Genomic DNA, 22,238 nt, shown 5'->3' on the forward strand with positions numbered 1-22,238 from the left:
GAGCATTTGTAACAGATGTCATATTTTGCAAATATGCGAATATTTTTCAAAATAGCTAGCCCAGACAGAGGGAGTCTGAGGGGCTGAGAAGACCATCTTCTATATTGCTGTGATCTGTAAGAGCTTGGATAGACAATACAGGGGAAGGGGATAGAGGTGTGAATTAACATCCTGAATGTCCAGCTGTTTTCATGTTTTAACTGCTTGCTGCCTGTAACTATTCCTTTAGGACGTAGGAGCTTCCAGCAAGCCACCTAAAGCAAGTCCTCTTCTTTTACTGAAGTAACAATCAAACTAAGCTGGAAGAGTCAAATATTTTGAAAGCTCTGGGTAAGCCACAGTGTAGAAACCAACAGAGCTGTTCAGACTGGATTGTTCTGCATACTCACGAAGAGCATCCCAAGGTCCAGGCACACAGGTATGATGCACAGTGCAATGGATGAGATTATAGCACCTAATCCCTCAGCTTGCATCAGAAAAAGGAGATTGCCTCCTCTTCCAGGTACACTTCACATCTGCACAAAACTACAGCCTACCCTTGCCACACGTACACATCACTTCATACCACAATTATTAAAGCATTAATTTTTCCCATCTCTCAGACACATGAAGCAGTGCTTTGGAAGGGGCAATTAAAAAGACTGAACGTATGCACACAATTTTTTTCATATTTTCTTATCAATAATTAAATGCACACTAGATTGGGAATGCATGATAGAAACTTTGCTATTAAAAACCCTCCAAAACGAAAAGCAACCAACCTTCTCCATTGAAACAGCAGATAACATGCAGGACTAAGCTCAGAAAAACTCGAGCAACAAACACGCAGAGTGAGAAAAGAAATATATACAGATTTTAAATCAGATACCAAGGTCAATATATGGCAGAGACAGAAAAGAAGCAGACAAAACTGTGACAAAATTTAACATGTATGCATACCCCATGCTTGCTCATGCATGCTTTCCAGAAGTGCATGAAGAAAATAATCAAATACATGCATGTGCATCCTTCTGCTTAGATCAGATTTACATAATATGTAGAAATTCCAGGCATGAACTTCTGAAAGAGCTTGAAGCTATCAGCAATAAGATACAAGGATTTTGAATAAAGCTGGCCTCAGTCAAGCACACGCAAACATTTCATTAACTGATGCTGCAACTCTGAAAATCATTTTATAAAACTTTCAAAAAAATCCAATCTATAGGCAATATATAGTATTAAAAGTCCAATATACGGTATTAAGAGAGATACTGAACAAAATAACTTTCCCCTTATTCTTTTTTTTGCATCTTTTTCCTTTTCTTCCCAGCTGTAATATTCTGTATTTCATGAAAACAATTTCAAAGCTAATAGCAAAACATTTCTATTGCAAGGTGAAATACAATCCCTTAATGCCAATAGACAATAAAGTTCCCTTTCTAAAAGCAGACATATAATATACAGTGGCGAGAAGGAAACTCATGCTGAGCACTGAGTAAAATCTTATTCTGTGTTTGTTACGACGGAATCTAAACCCCTTAAAAGTTTTGGTGGATTTTTTGGTTCTGTTTGAGATTTTTTGTGGTTTGTCTTTTAAGTGCTCAACATAGATCAACATATGTGAGACATATCAGAAACAAGCTTACACACTTCAAGACAGAATTGTTTTTCTACTCACAAGCTACACAGGCTGCAATGTTTACAGCTCTATACTCGAAGCAATCTAGGATAGAAAACAGCCCATTATCTACCAGTGCAGCACCAGACAGAGCTAGTAAGAGTTTCAGAACTTCATACACAAGGATCTTCAGAATACTTCTGATTTTCATACGGTGCACCAACCTGTATTAATCCTGTGCATGTTATATTACTCTCGCTCCCTTTATTTTTTTTTTAAACACAGTACTAACATCATGTGGAAGGGTGGAGTTCATTATCACATGGAATCACAGATCCTTTTTATTCAAAGGATAAAAAAAAAAGTGCTAGTCTATCCCTGAGATGTCAGTGAAAACATTTCAGAAAAACAAATACCTTCATAGCATTAAATCAGGTCTTGTAACCTGAACTCAACTAACACGCTTCCTCCTCCCCCTGGGCCCGAAGCCCTCAGCCCGGCCAGGCGTGCAGGTGCAGCAGAACAGGACCTTCCTGCCTTTGTTCCATTTCACTCAGAATTGGCACAGTTATTTCAACCTGGCACTTTCCTTCCTGACTCATCCCAAACACACAAACAAGATTTTCCAGGGCTAATTCAGGACAGTCAGCCCATATCATCTCCATTAATTGCTATGACAAAACTGAACCCTCCCCGTAGCCCCAGTGAAAACTGTGACAAGTCAGCTAAAAGCTGCTGCAGTAAACCACAGGTGGAGCCAAGGGGAGGGAAAAAAACCCCAGAGTTTTTCCTAAGATGCTCGTTTACTCATTTTTATTTGTCATTTGGTACAATGCTAGAAGCTACAGTCAGCCCTACCAAGCAAAAGAGTAAAACATCTCCTACCTTGTCAAAATAAAATGGCTAAGGTCCCTCACCCATGAAACCTAACACAAACCTATCTCTTTGAAGAAAAGCACTTATGGAAGGGGGAAGGAAAGAGAAAGGCTCCTGGACATATTTAAACACAGTCCTTCAGAAACAGAGTTCTTTCCACATTTCTTTCTAGCCATTGCTCTTTTCTCAGGAAGTGATCAGTTTAACTTCATCAATCTTTTTTGACTTATTACATGGGATCTTCAAACCTGCCAGCACAGAGCTCCCAGTGAGCATTCCCAGCTCACCCAGAACATCTTGCCGGCACCCAGAGACACAAGCAGCTACAGGGCACTACTGATTCTGAATGTACAGCACCCACAGTTTGCTCCAAAAGCCTCAGTGAAACAGGAAGAAGACTACATGCTAATGTTCACCATTCATTCAACCAACTAAACAGGAACAGGAACACACCCAGAAAGCGAAACTTCTGGCAAAGGAAACTGGCAGGAGTTTTTATTGCACTTACAAATGATGCAGCCAGGTAATTTTTCAACCGGCCTCATAAAAGACAGAAGAGACATGAAACAACTTATGGTTCAGGATCATGTCAAGCATACGGAGCTTCTCAGACATTTTCAGGGGCACAAGAAGTGAAAAATGCTTTAATATCAAACTTCAAAACCGAGGGGAAAGGGCTGTCTCTAGAGTCTAGAGACTACAATCTGGAAACCTGAGGCTTTCCTCCAGACAAGGAAAACAGAAGTACGAGGCAAGGTTTACTCACAAAAGAGCGACCAGATTAGAGTGTTAAGTGCGTCTGACACAGAAGTGGTCTAACTGGGACCAGGCTCTGAATCTTAACTCATTCCTTCTCTCAAAGTTTATGAAACGAGAATGTTTTCCTTATCCACTGTGTACCTAAAACAACTCTGGATAAGTCCCCATGTGGCATGACAGCTTCTGAAGCCACCCCAACACTGCCCATGTCTACACCTCCTTACAACCCCACTACCAATGGGGCAGCAGGACAGGCAGCCAGCACAGGCATCCAAGCCAGACAAACCCTGGCAACTCTTCTGCCAGGGTAACTTCCAGCTCCCTGAGCACACGGACCCCCAGACAGTTCCCCAAGCATCAGCACAGGGCCATGGAGAAAGGGAAACATCCAGCACCAGGAATTCAGCACCACATCAGCTCTGCATTAAGCTCTCACAGAACCACACTATCAGGACAGGAACAACATGGAAAAGAAAATTGATCACACCACTTTTCTTGATAATCCAGAGGCAAATTGACACCAGTAGCGAAACTTTAGCTAGGAGATACTTATTCCCATTCCACAACAGCGTAAAAAACACAGAAGGACTGGGAAAAAAACCCCAACACAACAACAAAAATCCCCCAAAACACAAACTCCTAAACCCATCAAAACCAATCCCACAAACAAATAAACAGACTTGCTTATTTGTGTTGTTTACCTGCACTGTGTGTGTGAGACAGAGGAGTGCACCCTGTGAGCCTAAGAAGCTCCCCTTTAGGGATGACATGCATGGGCAAAGCACCCTTAACGTTTCTGCTACACAAAACAGAAAGTTAAGTTACTCCTTTAACAAGCTGGACAGCATTTCTAAAGGCTTTACATCCCCATTACTGCATTCATCCAATGGATCCAATGATGAATTCATCAAGACAGATCACCATCTCATTTTGAAGACTATCTTACCTCAAGGTCTTATTAAATTCCTGAAGTAAAGCTGGCTCCTAAAAAGTGATGAGATGACCAATTAAAATATCCAACCTGATAGCAATACATACTAATTGATGCACACATGTCCTAGAAAAGAAACTGTCTAGAGCAGTGCAGGACTCTGCAGTGTTTGAGGATGATGTCAAGCTGTGTTTCAAATGCAGTTAACCAATGTTCAGAAGGGTTTTCCAATATTTTCTTGACATATCCCTTTTAGGAATCTAAAGGCTACAGAGACTCATCATTATATCTCCCTTCATACAATACAGTACATACAAAATAAATGTAACAAAGTAATCCTCAAAATTAACTTGTTGCCCAGTTGTGGGGGGGAGCATGAACTTATAGCAGATTAACAAGGCCTATTTCATGCCCTTCCACAGGAGCTGTAGCCCTCAGCAGGGAACCTTCCTGAGCTGGAGAGAACTTTCATGGCCTCTTGCACTAGAGCATACGAGCTCAGTTTCTCCAGCTTCAAGGTTTAGTACTATGTGCTGGTCCAGCTCTCTGCAACAAGGACTTCTGACGTCATTAACAAGTCTTGCCTCAGCAGAGTGAAGTGCAGAGTGCCTACTGGGCCTCACCTGCCAAGGAGAGGTGGTTTTCATATTCAAGCCAGGATATCATCAGGCCCAGCATTCTGCAGACATTTTTTTTTCATAAGTATTGATACAAAGGTTGACTTTGAGGAGTAACACATTTTGTCACAGGAAAAGCAGACACCTTCCTAAGAGGAGGAAGCACCTTAGATGGCATAGGACATTCCTACCAACAAGCCTGCACTCAAGCAGCAATCAGTTACAATGGTTTTGTCTACTGAGAGCAGTCTAGCAGAGCCTGACCTGAGGGTAGGAGCTGCAGATAGTTATAAGGACACCACTAAGTTTACGCTTTCAGAAGACCAACTATGCTTTACATACAGAGCAAGATTATGGTGATGTATCCAAGCCAACCAGTATAGTGGAACTTGGTGAACTCAAAGAAAACAAACAGAGCAAAATGAAGACAGCCTTCTGCTGAGTGCTCTCTACCTTGTTTTTCATGTAAGTGTTAATTAACAGATCAAATAAAATGTCCTCAGTTGGGCTGCAGTAACTATTTACCTTTATGTGGATAATGCTACCCCACATTTCAGCTTAGTAAATATATTTCCAACAGATTCATGCTTAACTTTAAGCTGTCCAAACACTGTCTGGCCCTTGGACCAGCTCCTATCTTATGATCAAAGAGTGCGTTTTACACAGAGCTGAGACTACAATTTCCGTGGAGCCCCTTGTTTCTAAACATGTGCAACCACCTATTTTAACCTTTGGGCTTCAATTATTTATTAATCAGAAACTACTGTAATTTTGCACTTTAGAGATGCATGCAACTAGACAGCTAATTTAAAAAAAAAAAAAGGCAACAATATTCCTAAAAGATTTTGCAAAGTATGTAACACAGCTAGAAAAAAAAGAATACATTTCTTCAGATGTTTTAAACTGGCTGATACAGTAATACAGTAGATAACAAATACTGACAATATCACACATAGGCACCAGATACATGTCAACGTCCTGAATTCAAATCATAAACAGAAATCGTGTGTGAGTGTAACTGAGATATAAAAGCCAAGCACAAGAAAAAGAAGAAATAAAATAGTCCACGTTATGTAAGTCACAGGAAGTGAAAAAATATAAATCACAGAATGCGTAAAAAAATTAAAACCAACAGATGCTGGATTTACCCAGCACATTAAAATAAAAAGGTAAGAAAATGTGGAAGAACTAATGTACATGTATGTACATATATATGGTTAAAACTTAAGACAAGCCAAATAATCTACGATTAGAGGTTTGAACAAATCTAGTATATATTCAAAATGAATACAGTCATTAAAATTAGCAGCCAATCCAACAGTAAGAGAAAAGACACGTGACTTTCCCTTGAGTCCTTGATAATCTGTGGGTGAAGAATCCCAGATCCTCAGCAATGGGCTTTACACATATCCCAGCCTGCAAACTGTCAAAATTGGACACTTCCAGACTTCTTTATCTAGATGGTGAGATACAACAAATAACCAGTAGCAGCAATGGTGGCCTCCAGCCCTCCACTACCAGGGACAACTCTTGGTTCTGTCATGAGCCGAACATCAAAACAGTTTGGGTAACATTAAAACAACATGCCTGGAAATCTCCAGCTCGAGTAGCTGGATTAATTTGATTCAGTCTCAAGGAAGAGAAAGCAGAGAAGTCATGGGAACCTGAGGGCAATGTCAGCAAGTGACAGGAACTACCAATCTCCCTACCAGAAACTGGGAATCCGCCCTCAAAATCTCAAAGGAAAGTTATCCTCCTGCAGATTTCAAACGGACATCACTGAATTACTCCAAGTCTTAGGATGAGCTGTCAGCAATGTTTTGTTCTCTCTTCCACCATCAACCTGTCAAGGGTCCTAAAATGCTCCTTGCCTTTTAAAAGATGAGGAAAGCCACTGCACTGTAGGAAGGATGATCACGTATCCTTCATGCAATGTTGCAACCCCTAAATTATCACAGACTCCATGGTAATTTTTTTCCTTAATTTACCAAACTAACTAGAATGCTTCCAATCTCAGGGGATGAGAGCTACCGTGTTAAATATCTTTCTCATTTCACCAAGCAGTTAACAAACCAGCTGTTCATTTCCTACTGCCTTCCTATGACCCCAACAGCTGACCTGGAATCAGGCATAGCTTTCTACCCTTTCTCAAAAATTATGTGGAGGTATACTTTACTCAAATATACATAAATGCTACCTGCCAACATACCTGACAGTCTCCCAGTTTGCTTTTTTATTTTCCTCTGTTTGTCACTAGCTGAGCTAGTCTTAGAAATATCTTCAATTAAATCAAGATAATATTAGGAAAATGGCTCATGCACCATTAACATTTCACTTTATCATAACAACTCTAGTTAATAGTCAAGTATTATATTTAATTTGGCTTCTTCAGGTTAGTAATTATTATGTGACAGTAAAGACAACAAACACATGGATAAAGGAGTCCAGTTTGTCTCTTCTATGCTACTCCAGAAGGCTTGACATCACTCACTTTGAAAACAATTCTACTGAAACTTAATATTACACATCACTACGAAATGGATTTAATGAATAACAGTGAAAAAGCCTGCACACAATAACAAAATACAAGGTTTTACAAAAGGTAAAACAAAACTAGTAATGGTAACAACAGCATCAGTAATAATAATCAATAAGTTATCTTGCAGTATTTAGAAAACATTCTTATGTTTCTCATTTTTATATGAGCACTATACTTCTGCAATCACTGGGTAAGCAAAAATAGCTTTCTTAAAAAGGACCTTTAAACGCAGTTTTAATTTTATCAGTCTACTTTGCACAGGCTGAGGGATTAGATTTCCCTTAGCCTGACTACGAACACTGCTGTAGTCATATATTCTCTAATAGTAATTATGTCTTCCATTGACTAATTTCAGCACCTATTTTAGCTCAACCCTCATTGCTCATACCAACTTTCTGAGGATAAGATTTCTCTGGACTATGCAGTAGATGGAGCAAGAGTTTCATTGTGAAGTGCTTTTATAAATTTTCTTTGTTCATGTGCATCTTATGCCCATAACTGGAAGAAAGAACTCTAAAAGCAGCCAGTCTTGTTCATTTAGTATCAAATTAAAAAAATACAAATTTGAAAAGATATTATACATAGGTATGCCTACTAAAGACTGCTCAGCCCAGTAGTATTAATAGTATTAATAGTTTCTTTGTATTGAATGATTAAAATTGCTATTCCTTCTGGAGTCTGATCTTAAGGAGAAAATACTCTTTTAGTCCTCCAGCAATTAAAGATATATATTCCCGTTTTTTTGTTTTGTTTTGTTTTTTTTTTAACCACTTGTAAGCTGTCCTTACTGTAATAATGGCAGGGGGACAAAATCTGATTACTGCTGGGAAGAAAATTAGTACATAAAAACCCAAATGCTTTAAAGAATTATATTACCTTGAATCAATAGTATTATCTGGAATAGAGATATGAGTAAATACATTACACATGTAATCCATTTGTGGAAAACAACCATATCCTCTGCAAGAGCTCAACGTAGCATTTCACAAGCTAAGGTAATTTTTAAGGCAGAAGTAAAGACTCTTCTTAACACAAGATTCTCTGAATTTCTGAGCTATGTCTCTGCTTATTTTAAGTAAGGACAGAAACATCTACGAAATAGAAAGATACTTGCATACAACCGAAGCCAAGCATGCACTCTCAAAAGGAATTTCAGATATTTACTGTTTAGCACAAGTAATTTACACTACTGCTACACCTTCTGCAGCACATCCTACACTCCAACTCTGCAATTCTCACCCATTAAAATCCTCGAGTATCTGCATGTATCAAGAAAATCTCTAAAAGAACATTATAAAATTCCTAAGTAATCATTATAAAGCTTTGATTACTCTCTGATGTTATCTGAGAGAAGAAAGCACAGTAACTCTAGTAGGGTGGAGGGAAGGAAATGTGGAGAGAGGAAAATATGGTTTAACTGATGAGTATTTCAAGTTGTAACAATCCTTTTAGCTAATACTTCAAAAAGAGCCCCCAAAACAGAAAAGTCCTCCCAACCAACCCACAGCAAAGCATTTCTTCACTCCCTTTAGCTTTACAGTTCAGATTATTCCCATATTAAAATGCTCCTTGGGATTCATACAGGCGGGTATTACTTGGAGGATAAACAGGAGCTACAACTACGTAGCTTTTGCAAAGCTTTGTATTGGGTTTGCTTATGTCATTAAATGAGCAAAACTGGAAAAGGTCCCAGAACGAGTGAGAAGCACAAGGAAGCTGGCAATGAGTACACCGGGCTCAAGCACAAAAACACATTACTAAGCAAAATGGGGAACAAAACAAGGTGGGAGGGGCAAGAACGTGATATACAACAAATTGCAGGTTTTAAATGGCCAGCAAATCACCGAGTCACAGAATCAACCAGGTTGGAAAAGACTTCTGAGATGATCAAGTCCAACCCATGACCCAACACCACTCTCTCAACTAGACCATGGCACTAAGTGCCACATCCAGTCTCTTCTTAAATACCTCCAGGGATGGTGACTCCATCACCTCCCTGGGTAGCCCATTCCATTGTCTGATCACTCTCTCTGTAAAGAAGACATTCTATCTAATGTCTAACCTAAACCTCCCCTGGCACAGCCTAAACAGCCCCAGCTCCCTCAGAAATGAATCCACATAGGCAATTAGAAACTCAGAATGATGGATATTGGGGAAATGTGTATGGATAAAGCTGCTGTGATGGCAGGTTACAGACTAGCACCAGGTTTAAAACAAAATTGGTCAAGTATTTGAGGGACTAAATAAGATAAATTATCTATATAACCCTTAACATTAAGATTACAAATAAATGGCCTTTTCCCCTTGTAGACAAGTAAAAGATGTTTTACTTTGCTTTTCTGTTACTTGCTTCTTGAGTATTGGGTTGAGATGAGGAAGATAAGAACTAACAGTGGGGAAAGGAGGAAGCCAGGAGGGAAGCTTCCAGGAGAGCTGAAAATAGCACTGTACCACAGTGACTAAGGCTGAGCCTCCGCTTACAAGGTGGTGTGTGTTTTACAGCACCATGAGTAAGGCGTGGGCTCTCCTACAGGAGCACAGCAGAGGCTCTACAGGTTTTACCACAAGGCTCGCCTTGGGCAGAGCCTTTACAGCAAGCCCTGTTAGAGCCTAATCTATCCAAATCTAATCTATTTTCTTCAACCACATCTGCCTAATGAAACATATCACTTCTCTCTAACAACCTTGCCTAATTCTGTCTCTGCTTGAGATTTTAAAAGTTATCATGTACTACTATTACTTTATAATGTAGAAACAATTAGACTTTGTCACCAGTAGTATTATTATCATTATCTGCTCTTGCAAAAGACTGCCATGGGCTATCCACTAACTCTCTGTGTTTAGCTACATGAACATCAATGTACTACACAAGTGCTTTCATCAGAGGTGGTTCTGTCTTGTTATTCAAGCTACCCATCCCACAGCTGTGTATGTTTAAAATACAGTTCTGCAACACAGCTGGACAAAGCTCCTTATCAAGAATCAATTAAAATATATATTAAGTTTGGACATCATTCTCTGATCTGATTAACATTCTGCTACTTTTGTGAATTCTACAGATGTTTAAACATAAACCAGGATTATTATTCTTCTTATCACCAACACATCACCAAGGTCACAGTGAACAAGGCAGAGGCTGATCTGAAGTCGTGAACGTGTTTCATTCTGACCTCAGTATAACTCCACTATGTGTAACAATCCTCACCTTGGAAATCATTACACCTATGAACATACATATCAATGTGTGGGCATTCAATGCTTTTTTAGATTCGGTATACATCTTGGAAATTAAAACAATGACTCTGGCTAAAGCTAATTATAACCAAGAGTCCTCTTTCTGCTATATTGTCAGGCTTTTGAAGAACACAAATGTGAAGAAAAACAACGTCTTTTGTCCAACACATGTTGTATTGCTGCATTTTGAATGTATGTTTCTATAACAATCTTACATTTTTATAAAACATTGCTAACTTGAAATAGTTAGCACAGAAAGGGACAGGAGTTGTTGGTACTGAGCACTTAGATCTTGAACAGCTCTGCAGGACATCTTGACTGTAAGGCACACTCATGCTAACCAAACAAATGGAGTGCAGACCACTTCTCATTTTGACAACCACAATCTACACCTAAGGTGTCCCACAAGCATAGGAACAGCAAGATAAAAGAAGGAAAATTACTTCTTCCTGAATCCATATACAACAAACAGCAGAACAAGAAAACTTGAAAACTCATGGACAACACATTCATTCCAGCAAAAGAGAGCCGCTTTCCACAGTGATTTAAGCAATGTCAGGTGTCTGTCCCTCAGCTGTCCTGATAAGACGGAGAATTTTAGAATAACATAATGATGTTTCATTCTACAGAGATGCCCACTAAACCTGTGCTTTTGGGTTTCACATAAACACACTCTATTGATCCATGGTTACAGACTAAGCTGTGGCACTGCTCCATGAGCGTGTCTGGTTCACTGCCTTAAAGGTTAATTGTAGCCCAGTTGAATTTAACTGTGCAGGCACCTTATTACAACTGTGAACATATGGCTTTCGGCATAGGTTGCTGTTTTCTTTGAAAGCACACAAAAAGAAAACCCTGATAAAAATGCTTACCTTAAAAAACAAAACAAAACAACCGAACAACAAACCACCACCCAAATAACAAACCAACCAAAAAAAACCCCATCAACCAACCTTTTTTTTTTTTTCAATTGCCATCTCAGGTCAAAAAAAAGCAGGATTATGATAAGCACAGAGAGCTACTTTCTAATGCTTTTGCCTTCAACTATTTTACCACCACAGCTATAGCATGTTTGGTGACTACTTTGGAAACAAAAGTTGAAACAGTTACAGGGAAATGTATCTTAAAAACAAGGGCCATCTTAGCCTCTTGGAATTTTTAACCTTAGATTCACTAGGATGCTCAAGAAAACTATCTAAGCTACATCATAACATACAGCTATGAAGTCTTAAACTGACCTTGAGAGATCTCACCAATCCTTTGACTTCGCTATTTTACTAAGTTATTCGCAGAAAAACAAAGATGATTCATTCTTACATGAAATACAACTGGCCCAATTTAAAGCTCAGTTTAGCACTGAGCACAGAGAACACACACAAAAAAAGAGCTAATTTAGAATGTGAAAGAAGTAGAGAAATGCTAACAATTAAACAGGCTTGGTAGTTGACGTGGAGAAAGAGCTTCTTATTAAAACTCAGATTGAGTTGCATTATATTCATTACACTGAACAATGAGAACGTTTTGGTGAAGCTTTCCTGTTTTCATGGCTCTTTTCACAAATAGTCAACTGTGGAGAACATTTTTTCTTAATTTACTGCTATCTAGAGCAGAGTAAACATTCAATAATCAAGACCCAGAAAAAACTGTCAAGCCTTAAAAAGAATTCTTTTTGGCTATTCTGAAATTCCAGAAAGATTAAAAAAAAAATCACAACAACAAACCAAACCACAAAAAGCAAGCATTCCTTTAATAACAACAACAACAAAATAGATGGTGTCACGACCACAACATAAATAAGCTAAGTTTGAAACTTGTCACTGTCTGCAGCAGCTTACAAGCAGTATGTTTAACCTGGAGGGCAGCACAGAGTGCAAACGTGTATTTTAAAATAAAGGAAAGGCTGAAGCTACTAAAAAATAAGAACTAAACAGAAATGGTAAAATGCTTTCTCTCCAATATTGCAACATATGAAAAGTTTGCTCAAACTCTAAAACTTGTGAGTAGGCCAACATGTAGAAACCTGTGTTAGGGCTTTAGTTGCACCATAGATTTATAGCTCCATATTAACAGTAAAATCATCTCTCCTCTTAACAGGAGAGTTTCTCAGTGAATCTGCTCTGCTGGAAAATTGTTTAAAGTTCTCTCAAGCATCAGTAAGATATAAAGGCCAGGTCTATAATAAATTCTGAGAACAAGAAAAAAGATCTGCAAGTGTGAATACAAGTCACTGATCAAGAACATAATTTCACAGAAATCACTGTACCTGTGCTTAAAAGAAAAATGAAATTAATCCTTTTTCTGTGTTTAAACTATTGAGGTCAATTAGAAGTTAGCAGGAGCTTCCTCTGCTAAGCAACAGCAACTTCGATGGTAGAAACTTAACACATTTATAGTGGAAACATTAATTCGTAAATATAATTGGATGTTATGGGGAAAAAATCATGCCTTTGCTGATGATTAAAACACTTTAAGTGTAGAGTCAATTTTTTTAAAAAAGATTGTATTAATATAAACAATAAGTCCATATGATCAAGAAAAATATGCCAGTAAAGACCTCGCTGACAACAAGTCTCCCTAGAACATAACCTCCTTGTTCTAGTTCAGTGTTTAACTCCACTGACCATGGAAGTACAGTTTTCAGAATGCCAACCACAAACAATCTAACTTTATGTTTACCTATGAACCTCAAAAGCCCCATGAAGTATGAAATGAAACAAGTACTACAAGCAAACTGCATTAACTCTTTCTGAACTTTAACTCTGTACACTTTCACAATGCCTAGAAAGAACACCGAAGCATGAAGCTACATTTTCACTTCTTTGTACCAAAATATTTCTCTTTACATAAGGAAAATGAAACTAAACATCTGTATCACCTGTCCAATTGCTCTCTCTGATCCACACAGAAGGTTCACTTCAAAATGGATAACATACTTTATAACAAATTGAGCCTTGCTCTCTTTGTGCACGATGCTCTAGCTAAATGTGTGTTTTCCCCTCACAACATAGGAACTTGCTCCAGATGTGAAGCAAAACAACAAAAACAAAGTCTGCATAGAGGAAAGACAAACCCTCAAAATAAGATTAGAACGTACCCTGTTCAAACAAACATACAACCTAATGGTGTATTTATGATCAAGAAAAACAATCTTGCAAGGAAAAAACACAGGCATTCCTCACTTTGCTCAAGTCCATCTCCTGTGGATAAGAGAGATACAGCTGTACTCTTGAACCCATAAGGCTTGGAAACTAGGCCATTCTTCTGCTTAAGGCACTGAAGGAAAGAATTCTTGTCAGATACTTTCTCCCACGCCCCCTCTGTCCAAATCAAAACCATGTGTTCTTATTGTGCAAAAGCAAATCCAGAAGGGAAAAAAAAAAGAAATTAAACATGGTATAATCATTATCATCCCAACTTGACTACTTCACTCTATCCTCTTATCTCTTGCCGTGTTCAATTTTTTCCTCTTTAAAATGCAGCTGTCCAGTAGTCTCCCCTATGAGAAAGGCATCCTTAACCACACCCACTTTAGCTGGCATCTGAGACATCACTCTTCCCTCCCTAGCCCACAAATAGGTGTGCATGTGTCAAAATTATAATTATTTATATGATAATGCAGCAAATCACATGACCATAGGTCACTGTTTTATCCTTCCTTAAAACTCCCCCTGATGTGACATCTCAGTCATTCTCATATAGCACTGGCTAGGTAAGACAAACCACAATTCCCACATTCCTCCTTGACCCTGGCCAGAGTTATCATCCAGCACTCCCGCCTTGTTTGTTCCTTCTTTCACCGTAAATGTGTCAGATTGCCCCAGCAGAATTAAACAACTTTGATGCCTCTGAAAAGTACAAAACAAAATAATACCTTAAAACTTAGCTAGATGGGTGAGACCACAACACAGATAAACAGTAATACCCTCACAGGTAACAGTAATACCTTTGAAAGATTAAATTACACTTACCAGAGAGAAAAAAAAAATGTATTCTTATGCCAAACTAACCAGGGCCTTAAGTCAGAAAAAAAGCAAACTACAGCATTCTCATTTTTATTAATTTTACTAAAAGTACTATACAGCAAGTATTACAGAGCCAACTGTTGAATCTCCATGAGTATTTTCTTACACAGAGCTCCCCAAAACCATTTAGGAGAATATATTACTGATGCATGTCTTTTCTTTTGCCTTAATTCAGGAAAAACATTCCCCAATTTAACAACACAATACAACACACCATGAAGGGAAAATATAGAAGCTCCTCTCTCCTCAATTAATACCAACTCAAAGAAAACAAAAGAGATTCTAGCTCAAAGCTTTTGATTCCTGTCCTTCTCCTTCTCCAGTGACAGCAGAGAAGGGAAGTTCAGTTCACCCAAACTAACCCCAACTGCAAGTGTTTCAATGCACTGACACATTACCCGTCACAGCCTACGTAAAATGTATCAAGAGGAAGCTGTAAATAGTTACATGTACAAAATCAAAACACGGGGAAATTATTTTGAATACCACTCCTACCCCTCATTTGAAAAAACAAATCCGGTAATAGGCATGAAAATACAGTACAGCCTCCACCCATTAATTTCCCCAAGTTTCCCAATAAACTGTTCAGTAAGAATAAGTGTTTGACAATCATAATCTATTTATTTTCCTTAAACACAGCTTTCATGAAAGAGAAATAACATTTCCAGTGAAAAGTATTTATGGACATTTGCTAGAGAAGCTAAACATAGCACTGGGAGATGTCAGGAACAGCAAAAAGGCAAAGAAAAGACAAAAGGGTGTGAATCTGCACAAGGCAGACCTATCAGTTACACTCACACTGCTCCACCACCACTGGCTCCCTCCACCTGTTGTGTGCCCGTTGCTGATGGTTCCTGTACTTCTTACTCCAGCTTTCTGATAAGACTTTATCAAGGAATATGCTGCATGATCTTATCCGTTTCTAGACTATTTTCAAAGGATGCAGTGGGATAAAAGGCACAAAGAATTATGGAAATATGGAAGTTTGTCACCCATCCCATCAGGAACTCCTGTAATTCTTCAAGGAATGTATATTCTTATGATAGGTGCTATACCCAATTATTATACTATTTTTTAAAGGATGTAACAGATGCCTGCACACTGAGAGAAAGATGCATTAAAGTTTTATTTATTTTCTATTTTAAAGTACTGAAAGCAGCTGCCAAGAGACAGAAAGTGGTGGTGGTAGGGTAGTTCCCTGTGATTTCATGCAACAACCTCACACCATGTGGAAAGCACAGCTGGATGGGCACGTAGGTTTGTAGTCAGAACCATCAATCAGCTCTCTCTGGGATACAGAGCTACAGTCTGTCCCTTGGGAGTCACACAATGGAGCCACACTGCCAAGATGGCCACACGCATGAGAGGGAAGAAGAGAGCCTCTCCTGAAGATCACCACTAGCTGCAGAACTTGGGAGAGCTTTGCTAATATACGTACTAGAGGATTAGAAATAAGCACTATAAAGATGTATTTTTTTACCAGGCCAAAAGCTGCTCCTTAACTCCTCACTCTTTCCAATTACTTCTCCCTTTTCTTGCAACTTCTCACTGCCTCAGTTACCCAGAGCTCGACTTTGTACGTCAAGACCCATCAGCATAAACAGTTCCCCAGTCCATTAGTGTTTATTAGGAGAAGGAAGCACATTAAAAGTAAATTAAGAGTCTCACCTCACCCTCACAGAATCCATTTTAAATCAAGGAATGCTGCTGATCAGGAAGTCAGCAACAGACCACCTCCTCCATCCTACCTTTGCCACTTTAGCAAAAGTCAGGGACACCATGGGCAGCAAAGACGGCTTCCTGAGGCTGCCTGATGGGCAGACCTCAAGGTCTCTGCTCCAAAACCCAGCAGACGCCACACTAATGACAGCACTAGAATTACTTTGTGCAGATTTAGGAACTTACTACTGCACAGCTCTTTGCTGTTTATCTGGCTGGAGGATTATATTCATTAGTATTAGGTTGCAGACTTACACCAAGGTTTTCAGAAACAAATGTGCAATTTTCAGTATTCTGATATCCTGTACAAACATGGGGTTTTTAGATACCCAATGCACTCCCTGAAATTACAACAATAAAAAATAACACTCACTATTCCCCAAGTGTCAAAATTGAGCCCTTCCAAGTAGCATATCTTTTAAATGAACTACTAACATTTTAATTGAAGTTTTCATTCTATAAAAGATGATGACATTTGCGAATATTTCCATCTGCCTTGTGTAAATTTTGCAAGTCTTTGCAATGCACTATATTACTGGATATATACCTATATATGTCCCTTCCTGTCATCTATCTCTCATCGACATTCCCATATACATTTGAAATGGAGACTCATGAGTAACACATATCACACAAACCTGGGCTTTATCATTTAATTAAATCGAAGTTTTCATCTCAAGGACTTACTTTCGTTGTGACAATAACACAGAACTCATCAGCCCATGAAGAGTAAGGACAGACCAAATACATCTATTTGCTTTAACCAGTAATAACGCTGATATCGCTGTGTCAATTAAACTTCCACTGAGCAGCTGATATTAAAAGCTCATTATAAAAATTCACCAAGCTAGAGTTTCACTTCTTTAGCTATATTACCTCATTTCTGTTACCTCTGTCTTCCAAATCCTCTTCTCATATTCACTTTTCATTTTATATCAGTCAGTAACCTATTCAGAAGAGACTATTGCTTGGGCCTGTACAGTACCAAACCTTATAAGCTCCTACTGTTGACCAGAACCTCTGTAGATTGATTCAATACAAACAAGCATCTTCTTCAACCACTTTCAGCCCATTAGGTCGTCTTTCTTCGTTTCTTACCTATCACTTTCCACCCAAGTAGAAGGTGGGTATGGCTCCCTTTTGCCCTCCTTCTGCCACCTTCCCAAAGGCAACTAACAATACCTACATTGCAAACATACCATTTTTAACATTGGTCCCCTCACCCAAGAGGAAAACGTCACACCTCCCACACTACCACCAATTTAAATAATCACCACTGATGGACAGGACCAGACAGGGTCCAGCATTCCTCAGGCACACTGTCTATCGTAGCCAAGACTGGTTGTTTTCTATGGAAGACCACCACAGCAGAGAACACCACCGTGCTCCCGCTCCGCCGAGCCCGGGCGGAGCAGAGGAGAGCGCAAAGATGTTTAAACAGAGCACAAAGGAAGATATAATGAACTCGGGAGGAACCAAGGACCCGACCACAGCCTCTCTGAGAGGCAACACAAAGCAAAACAGAGGAAGGAATATAGCAACACCAGGGACCGTCTTGGAGGTGCAAACTGAACAAAGAGCAAGTACCGCTGAACCCCGGAAAGCGAGACAGGGCCAAGCGCCAGGCGGTCTGACAGCCCACAAGTGGGATATCCCAGCCCGGGCACGGAGGTGCCCGGTGCGGGGGACGCCCTAAGGCGGGGCTGCCGCCCGCGGGGGCTACAGGCCTCTGCCCGGCGGGGCCCGTGTGCGCCGACAGCCGAGGACATATAAGGGCAGCCCGGCCCAGCCCGGCCCGGCCGCGCTGGAAGGGGCTGCGGGAGCGCTCCCTGCGGGAGGCCCAGGGCCGCGGGGCGCTGGGGCGACGTGGAGCGCGGCGGGCCGGACCCGCCCCGGCAGCGCCGCACGGAGGAGCCCGGGGCGCGGGCAGGCGGCGGTGCCGGCCCGGCCAAGGCCCGCCCGCCCCTGGGGCACCCGGCCGGGGCGGCACGGCGGGTCGGGCCGCCGCGGGTGCCGGGGAGAGGAGGAGGGCGGGAGGGAAGTGGAGAGGGAGAGAGGGAGGGCGTCCCGGCGCGGCACTCACGTTCTCGGTGTCCCGCTCGTTGACGGTGGGCAGCGGCGTGCGGGTGGACATGGTGTGGGCCGCCGCGGCGCCGCGCCCGGCGCTCTGAGGGGAGAGGCCGCTCCTAGGCCGCGGCGGAGCCCGCCGGCCGCCCCCGCCGGCAGCCGGGCGCACACGGCGGGACGCGGGGCCTCCTGCCCGCTACGCGCCCGGCGCCATCGCCTCGCCCGCCCCGCCGACCCTCCGCCCGCCTCACCGCCGGGCTCCGCGCAGCTCGGGCGCCGGCGGCGGCTCCTCCTCCTCCTCCGCCCTCCTGCCCGCTCAGGTGAGCGGCCAGCAGCGCAGGGCAGCCGCGGCGCCTCCTCACTGCATCCGGCAGCAGCAGCAACCCCTCCTCCCCGCTCCCCTCCCCGTCTGTCCCCTCCTCCTCCGCCTCCTCCCCCTACCGGCCCCCGCCCCGCCGGCCCCGCCGCAGGAAGCGCCGCTCGGGGCGGGCGGGCGCGGCAAACGCGGGCGGGCGGGGCCGGCGCCGCCACCGCTGCTGTGGCCGCGGCCCCGTCACGGGCCCGGCCCGGGTGGGGGCCGGGGTGAGGTGGGACGGGACCTCATAGCCGTCCACGGCTTCCTCCCGAGGGGAAGCGGAGGGGCAGGCACCGATCTCTTCTCTCTGGTGACCAGTGACAGAACCCGGGGGAATGGCCTGAAGCTGTGTCAGGGGAGGTCAAGGCTGAATGTTGGGAAAAGGTTCTTCGCCCAGAGGGTGGTTGGGCACTGGAACAGGCTCCCCGGGGAAGTGGTCACAGCACCAAGCCTGACAGAGTTCAAGAAGCGTTTGGACAATTCTCTCGGGCACATGGTGTGATTCTTGGGGTGTCCTGTGCAGGGCCAGGAGTTGGACTCGATGATCCCTGTGGGCTCGTTCCAGCCTGGGATATCCTGTGGTTCTGTGGCACAGGTGTGAGGGAAGGGCGTGTCGCAGCGCCCCTGAGCTAGGGCCCGCCGGGGGACCGGGCGTGTCCCTCAGCCTGGCGGGATGAGGAGGCCCGGGAGCGATGAGGAATCCAGCGGGGCTTGGGGAGCTGGGGATTCCTAAACCCTCTGTGTGAGGGGACGGAGCCCGTGGGGGTGCTGGGGCCCGCTGATGGTGGCTAGTGGGTTGCCAGGGATTGTCTCTTGTCTCTCAGTTGTCTCTTCTGCACCTTTGCTAAGGCCAGCCAGCCTCCCTTACCCACTTGAAGCTGAAATGGGATCAAAAAGACTTTGCAGCACATCCTTCCACTCACATCCGATGGGTACGCAGTCCTCGAACACTTAACCAGTGACCTCATGTGCTTAAAATTAGAACCATACACATTTTTATCTTTGAGAAGTTACTAGTGTTTACATGGCAGCAGCTTTTGCTGTAAAATCAGCTGAACCCTTCACCAAATTCTAAAAATAATCTGCAAAAATACGAGCAACCTCGCCTGCACCAAAAACAAAAGAAAAACAGTAGATCTGAATTTCCATTGCAATATTTCGACACATCTGGGTAGCTGGGGCTGTAAACATCTTCATAAATTGTGTAAACACAATCCTTTTTCTGTAAGATCTTCCTTATGAAAACATTTTGGAAGGCACTTGATGAGCTGTATGTCTGTCTTCAGGAAGCCCTTAGGTGCTTGTGAAAGAGTATGGACTGTTATACATTACTTATATTTATAGTTAATATATACCCACACCTATATTTATAGATACACTAGTAGAGGATATTTTATTCTGGCTATATTAATTCTGGTGTGATTCAAGAGATGCCCCCAGCTCCTCAGCACTGGTCAGCTTAGAGTGGAGTTTTCCACATGTTTAGAAAACTTCCTCTGCATCTGATGCAGGGACAGGCAGAGAACATCCCTGTGTTGTATGAGCAGCATAAGTGGACTCGTTGTTTGCACGTTCAGCATCATGTTCCTCTGAGCATTCATGATTCGTCAGTCTGGAATGACAGAGGTTCCCAGCTGGTCCTCTGACCAAAGCCTCCCAAATCCTGGCAAGGGCCTCTGTGAGCTCATGGCTCTCTCCGCACATAGCTGGCACTACTGACTGCAAGGGAAATTTGAGGGTCTTTTGTTTTTACTGGGAACAAAATAATCCAGGATTGGGTTTGCTTGAGGTAAGCAGCCATGGTCTAGCCAGCATGTCAAAACAAGTTTGTTGACAAACTGGATATTAACCCAGTTTAGTTGCTTAGCTCATCAAAGTGCATTTGCTTTTATCCCAAATAAGAACAAGGCTGTGTCTGGGGCTCTGCGTGGGGTCTGACTCTGCAACCCTTACTTGGTCAAAACTCCCACTGACGTAAACCCATCATGGTATGGATTTAGAAAGACATTGGAGTTTGCACTCCTTTCTTCTCTGACCACAAGAATGTACCTAAGTGTATTTAGTGGCACCACCAACTAAGGGAAAGCTTAGAAAGACTTCCTGCCTTACAATTTGAATATGCTTTGGTCAGTAATTCAAATTGATGACCCAAAATGTTGGGTCATCAGAAATTAATAATGTAATAATTCTTGTTTTCTGAAGATCTGCTTTGCAGTTGCTTTAGCTGTGGTTGTTACTGTTATCATCTTTCTTGTTCATAAGGTCACTCAGTCATTTAATAGCTTGGTTTAATTTGTTATGTTATTACTACAGGCTACTTTTTTCCCCCAGGTGGGAAAAATGCAGGGACAATAACTGAAGAGCTGCATGGAAGAGAGGGTTATGATAGAGATGGTCCCATCATCCACTGGCCACTCTCCAAAGAGACAAAAGAGAAGAGAGGCAATGGGTTGAGCACAAAAATGGCCTGGAAGGAGGATACTCCAAACTGTCTGAGACCTGCAATAAAATATGCAGGAAGTTATTGCTGCTTCAAGTGGCATTAAGTCCTACCCGGTGCCTAGCGTGAGTCACAGAGCACACACAGGCTCCAGTGGTGGCAGCAGCGCAGCCTCTGCAGCTGTAGAGGGGTGGAAGTACCAGGCAGCGAGGGGAAGGCTGTCATTTTGGAAAGGTAGGAGTGTTTTTCTTGGGAGACCATGTTTTGAGAAGCTGGAGGAAGCCTTGGTTCCTCACATCAGAATTGAAAAGAACAGACTCGTGTCAATAAAAAACTCTGACTAGAGGTTGTGCTCTTTTACCTCGAGCTCCAAAAACTTGCACAGATGCCTGCTCAACCCCAGGCAAGTACCTGGTTGTTTTGTTCCTGGCTGGTTCAGGCAAAGAGAAAGGATGCAGATCTCAAGATTTAAACTTTTACACCATTATTATTCAGAAAAGCGCTCATTGTCTTCATTTTGCCAGAAATGGCATGTTTATTGGTGACTAGACAACTTTGTTTAGTGAGGAAACTGAGGTGTCAGTGAGCTTTGTAGGCGCTTTTCCCTCCCAAGGGGAACTCCAGCAGTGAATCAGCTGCAGCTTCCCAGCACACAGGCAGAATAGTTTCGTTTCTTTGTGCTTTGTAAAGCCAAGCCCATGTGCCTCCCCCTCCATGAAGCCAGATGGCTGGTGCTTAGGCCTGTTCTTTTTCTTTGCAGGGTTGTGCTGGATGGGAGGAGTGCAGCCAGACAAGCACACGAGCCTTGGTCCCTCTAGCCAGGCACAAGGCTGGCTTCCTGGCTCCAGCGCTCCCTCTGGACCCCCCTTGGATGGTCTGTCATTAATTTAGTGACTGACTTGAACTTCAGCGCTTAAAGTGTGGATATTTCACCACCTTAACAGTAACTGGATCCTATCCACTACTTAGCAGTGATTTCAGACACTGACTTGAATGAAACCTTTTCCCACAATGTTCAAATTCAGTTCTCAACAGCTAAAGGGTAAGAGGTTCAGTAATAACACAGGAACAGGTGACCACTG

The 22,238-nt window shown here is 42.3% G+C and overlaps 1 protein-coding gene and 1 long non-coding RNA gene across 6 annotated transcripts in view; one reads left to right on the forward strand and one right to left on the reverse strand.

Annotated features, from left to right (window-relative positions):
• The window catches only part of MARK1 (microtubule affinity regulating kinase 1), a 58,753-nt gene extending 40,274 nt beyond the window's left edge, over positions 1 to 18,479 (reverse strand). For all 5 annotated transcript variants that reach the window (XR_001874413.1, XM_017812881.1, XM_017812879.1 and 2 more), the window contains exon 1: positions 18,378 to 18,479. Coding sequence is in view for 4 of the 5 variants with exons in the window: in XM_017812881.1 (XP_017668370.1) it covers positions 18,378 to 18,428 (51 nt within the window). In the remaining variant the exon portion in view is untranslated. The remainder of the gene's footprint in view (positions 1 to 18,377) is intronic.
• Positions 18,480 to 18,963: 484 nt separating this feature from the next.
• On the forward strand, positions 18,964 to 22,232 carry LOC108496262. Its single transcript, XR_001874402.1, has 3 exons — positions 18,964 to 19,648; positions 21,030 to 21,390; positions 21,917 to 22,232. It is a non-coding gene; the product is annotated as an uncharacterized LOC108496262 (long non-coding RNA).
• Positions 22,233 to 22,238: the final 6 nt, after the last annotated feature.

Source organism: Lepidothrix coronata, unplaced genomic scaffold (genome assembly GCF_001604755.1).
Source record: "Lepidothrix coronata isolate B3197 unplaced genomic scaffold, Lepidothrix_coronata-1.0 Scaffold38, whole genome shotgun sequence".
In the NCBI taxonomy this organism is placed as follows: domain Eukaryota; kingdom Metazoa; phylum Chordata; class Aves; order Passeriformes; family Pipridae; genus Lepidothrix; species Lepidothrix coronata.